At 58.6% G+C, this 5,011-nt stretch overlaps 1 protein-coding gene across 1 annotated transcript in view; it reads left to right on the top strand.

The window, feature by feature from the left end:
* TBX2 (T-box 2) overlaps nucleotides 1-4,162 on the top strand; it is a 10,147-nt gene extending 5,985 nt beyond the window's left edge. Inside the window, exons 4-5 of the mRNA XM_017821496.1 lie at nucleotides 902-1,672; nucleotides 2,532-4,162. Coding sequence (XP_017676985.1) covers nucleotides 902-1,672; nucleotides 2,532-2,978 — 1,218 coding nt within the window. The 3' untranslated portion in view covers nucleotides 2,979-4,162. The remainder of the gene's footprint in view (nucleotides 1-901; nucleotides 1,673-2,531) is intronic.
* Nucleotides 4,163-5,011: the final 849 nt, after the last annotated feature.

The following is a 5,011-nucleotide window of genomic DNA, read 5'->3' as shown; positions in this document are numbered from 1 at the left end:
TAATATAAATACAAGATATAAACTATATATTGCATCTTCTATACAGTTTATATCTTGTATTTATATTATACAAGGAGAAATGGCAAGGCAGACCGTGCGCTCTCCATATTAGCCTGGCTCCTTACTGGTGTGTGCCCTGCCTTCCATGGGAAGCTCACATTCCCTAAAAAAAAAAAAAAAAAAAAGAAAAAAGAGGATAAAAACTCAGAAAGAATTAATTCATTTGAAAGGAGAAAAAAAGGTTGTAACTCCAGGGCTGCAAGCTGGTGAACGAAAATAAACCAGCGGCTTCACGTAGCAGTTTTTCGATGCTGGGTTTTGTCTCGCCGCACTATCAATCTGCTCTTTAAACTTTCCACCAGCCCGATTCCCTGCAAACCTTCATCAAAACTGCAACCCCCCCCCTCCTGATCTGGAGGGAGGGTTTATTACACCCCTCTCCACTTTCAAAGGCTTCCCCGAATATTCGCCCCAGCCTGCAGAGCTTCACCTCACCCGCACCAAAAGGCTTTTCTCGTTTAGTGGAGCCGGGCAGGGGTTCAGCTCCCCTCGCCAGCCCCTCGCGTCCCCCGTCCTCCTCTGAGAGCTCAATGGGGTTTTTTAAATTAAAGCCCCTTTTAGGAGGGTCTGTGCCGTACTCCCTGCCTTAAAACTGCCTCTTTAACCTGCCTCAACCTGCACATTTGGAATAAATCCACAGCACGCAGTTGATCAGCTCCACGTAATTAAATCTATGGAGGACCATTTCCTCCCGCGCTGTCCAGCGCCCGCTCTCCTCATCCCCCGCTCGGAGTTTGCAGCTAACGAGAGCGATGCTGTAATAGATTTTGGTTCTCCATCAAACATGTTTTTCTGTTTGGCAGAGCAGCAGGACTGCTGTTGCTAATCCCCTTTTCCCCAGAGCGGCCGTAGCGCGAGGGCCCATTTCTGCCCCCAAAATGAGTTTCTCTCCTTAATAACGATCGCAGCTTCGCTGTCGCAACCTCTCCCTGACACCAGGGCTCTTGCCTCCCCTGGGTGCTTCTGCTCTGACCCTCTGCCCCTCCATCCCCTTGCAGAGGAGAAGCCGGGGGCCGACAGTGATGCGGAGGTGGAGAAGGTGCCCGAGGAGCGGCCGGTGGCAGCCGCCAGCCCCAGCGGGGAGGACGCGACGCCCCGCGGCAGCCCCCGGTGCCTGGAGGAGCGGGGCAAGGAGAGGCACAGCCCGGAGAAGGTCAAGGATGGCGCATCCCCCCGGGAGGGTCCCGGCGAGGGCCTGTTCGGCACGCGGGGCCTGGAGAAGGACAAGGTGGAAGGACGGAGGAAAGAGACGGAGCCGGGCAAGAAGGACACGGAGGGCAGCGGGCTGGGCAAGGAGGCCTTCGCCCCGCTGATGGTGCACACGGACAGCCCCCCGCACCTCAGCGCCGGGCACCTGCAGAGCCTGGCGCTCTCCGGCCTCCACGGGCAGCAGTTCTTCAGCCCGCTGGGGGCTGGGCAGCCCCTCTTCATCCACCCGGGACAGTTCGCCATGGCCCCTGGCGCCTTCTCTGCCATGGGCATGGGACACTTGCTGGCCTCGGTGACCGGTGGGGGCAGCCTGGAGAATGGAGCCCTCTCGTCCGCCCCGGGCGCGGCAGGGACGGCCACCCCCTTCCCTTTCCACCTCTCCCAGCACATGTTGGCCTCTCAGGTAAGACCCTGCGCCTGTCCTGCATCCCCATCCCTGCTGTCTGGTCAGGCCCTGGCACCTCCTCTCCGTGTCCTCCCAAAAGGCATCCTGAATGATGGAGGACTTTGGGGATGCAAGCCAGGCTTGGCTAGCATCACCCCCCTGTGGGGACATGTGGGGTGGCCCCAGTGCAGGAAGAGTGCTTTTGGTGCCCCCAGCCTCCCCCCCAGGCCCTCTGCAGCCTCTGGGGACAAGAGGGTGACACCCCTGACATTGCTGCCTGGTGAGGGACATTTAGAAAGTTGGCCTCAGGGGTGATTTGAGGAGGAATCCTGATTTTTTTTGCAGCTGCCATGGTTCTTCCATTAAGCAAGGGCAGAGTCAGGATCTGTGGCCCTGCCTGACCTGGCTGTCCCCATCCAGCATCCCACCGTCTCCCTGTCAGCTTTGAAACAGCTTCCACAATGCCTGGGCTTGTGCTGCCTTTCCCATCCCCTCTGATGAAATACATGAAGATGTCTTTGAACTCCCCTAATTTATCGATCCTGCTTAACAATGTGTTTTAATGTGGTTAAAGGGCTGTGATGCTGCACAGAGGAGGGCACGCAGCACGCAGGGAGGGGACGGGGCAGGCCTCAAAGAGGGGTTTGTGCTTGGTGTCATCAGCCTGGGGTGGATGGGGACCCCCATCCCGCAGTCTGTTCCACATGGATATCCCCACACGGTGTTTTTAGGGTGACACTGAGGTGTCCCAGCTTTGCCTTGGCTTTCCTGGGGGAAGGCAGCTGGGGGGCAGGCAGGAATGGGGGGACACAGCAGGCATCGCCACAGCTCTGACCCAGCATCTGCACAGCTCTGACCCCTGTTCCTCTCTCCACAGGGAATCCCGATGCCCACCTTCGGCGGACTCTTCCCCTACCCCTACACCTACATGGCGGCAGCAGCGGCGGCCGCCTCGGCCATGCCGGCCACCAGCGCCGCGGCCGCGGGGCCGCTGTCCCGCAACCCCTTCCTGGGCAGCAGCCGCCCCCGCCTGCGCTTCAGCCCCTACCAGCTCCCGGTCACCATCCCGCCCAGCACCAACCTGCTGACCACCGGCCTCCCCGCCAGCCTCAACCCCGGCTCCGAGGGCTCCAAGGCCGGCAGCAGCCGCGAATCCAGCCCCCTCCCCGAGGTGCCCCTGCACAAGGGGGGCAGCCAGCGCCCCGCCGCCTCCCCCAAGGGCTCCCTGAAGGAGTCCCTCAATGAACTGCAGAACATCCAGAGACTGGTGAGCGGGCTGGAGAGCCAGCGGGAGCTGTCACCCGGCAGAGAGTCCCCCAAGTGACCGACGGGGCGGGCGGCGAGCCCTCCCGGCGGGGCGGAAAGCACTGGTATTTTGTACAGCACAGTATAAATATTTATTGTGGAGCGAGGGGTGGGCGCGGACAGGGAGCGGAGTGCTGGAGCAAAGGGATGGACCCCGCTGGCCAAGCGGACCCACCACCCCGGAACCAGGAGGGAGCGGTCGGAGCGCGGGGCTCACCTGCCCCTTCAGCTGTGGGGCTGGGAGCGGCTCCCCCCACTCCAGTGAGGCCACGGAGCCCCCAGGACACCCCATTCCCCCGTTCCGGGCACTGGGCAGCTCGAGGGGGGGTAACGAGCCCATGTGGAGACACCTGATGGATGGGGCAACCCCGACTCCAGCCCCAGCCCCGATCCCGGGCAGGTGAGAGGGGCCAAACCCTCATCTGTGCAAGGGGAGGGGGAAGGAAAAAATAATTTAAAAAATAAGGAAAAAAAAAAAAGATATAAGAAACAGAAGATGGAAAACAAGCCGCCTCGGCAGCCACCGCGCAGAGCGGGCACGGCGGGGGAGCCTCGTGGGTACCTGGGCAGATATTTATGAAATAAATGGTAATTTGTGTAAATAAGCTATAAGGATCCCAGAATATGCAAATTGGTATTAATTTATTCAGAGTTGTACATTGGTGTGTACATAATATTTAGAGTTTAACTCATCGCATTTAAGGGTTTTTTTCTTTTTTTTTTTTTTCATTTTACATGAACATATATATTGTAAATGAAAACTATTTAGCTCTTTGTGATTGAAGGAGATATCGGTTTCTCTAACTGTGTTTTAAAATATTGTTTATCCCGCCTGTTCTCTAGGACAATCATGTGCCACCAGTAAAACGATTTTTGGAGTCACTGAAACTAAGAGTTCAATCCTTTAATGGACTTTTGCAAGAAAAAAGAAAAAAAAAAACAGCAAATCCAAAACTTAACTAAAATATCGCTACAGTGCGGGGTATAGAGAATGCAGGAATAAACCTCAGGTTTTTATTTTTCACTCCAGAACAAAAAAAAAAAAGTATAATAAATTTAAATATCACAGGACTGTGCTCTATATTTGTTTTAAAATAAAAAAGATACATGATTTGCAACGTGCTGGTTACTCGGGTATCTGTCTGTTCGGTTTTGATGAATTCTCACATCTTTCAATAAAAAAAAAAAAATCTACTCGGAGAAGTCCTGCCGGCTCCCGCCTGTTTCATTCCTGTCGGGGCCGCCGCTCCTCCGCAGGTGCGCAGCGCTGGGAGCCGCCCCCCTTCCGAGCTGCGCGGAGCTTCCGCAGCCGACCCCCTTATTTATTGGGGAAAGAAAACGCCCCGGGTTGCCACCGCGCCGGCGGAGCGTTGCAAGGGGCTCTTGGGGCAGGGGGACCCTCCGCCGGCTCTGCCCGTCGGGGATCGCTGCCCCTTCAGGGCCTTTACCGGCCCCGTAAGACCCCGCTGCGGGCGGGGGTGGCGCGGCAGGTGCGCGGGGCGGGGGCGCGGAGGTGCGCACGGGGCCCTGCCGGGTGCGGCGGGAGGGATCGGCACCGGGAGTCTGCCCGCGCTGTCCTCGGGGCCACCCGCGAAAGCAGAGCCAGGGGACGCCGGTGCCGTCCCGCCGTGCTGAGGGGATGAGCATCGGTACCGGCGGGGACCGGGGTGCGCTGGTCACACCGGCACCGGTGAGGAGGGGGTGACCGGGGCAGAACGGCACCGTCGGTGATGGGGAAGGGGTGACGGGGAAGGCGTGACGGGGAAGGGGTGAGCCGGGGACGGTGAAGGCGTGACCCGGGGACGGTGAAGGAATGACCCGGGCACACCTGTACCGTCGGGGACGGTGAAGGAGTGGTCCGGGCACGCCGGTACCGTCAGGGATGGTGAAGGAATGACACGGACACGCCGGTACCGTCGGGGATGTGGCTGGCCCGGCGAGGGGGCTGTGGGTCCCCACGTCTCCCCCCGCGCCCGCAGCCGCTCGGGGCGTTGCGGAGCGCGGCCGCGGAGGACGCAAACAGCCCTTTTCCTCACCAATTACCCTTCTCCC

Source organism: Lepidothrix coronata, unplaced genomic scaffold (genome assembly GCF_001604755.1).
Source record: "Lepidothrix coronata isolate B3197 unplaced genomic scaffold, Lepidothrix_coronata-1.0 Scaffold91, whole genome shotgun sequence".
NCBI classification, from domain to species: Eukaryota; Metazoa; Chordata; class Aves; order Passeriformes; family Pipridae; genus Lepidothrix; species Lepidothrix coronata.
Note: the sequence above shows the minus strand (reverse complement) of the source record. Positions and strands in the feature narration are given on the sequence as shown.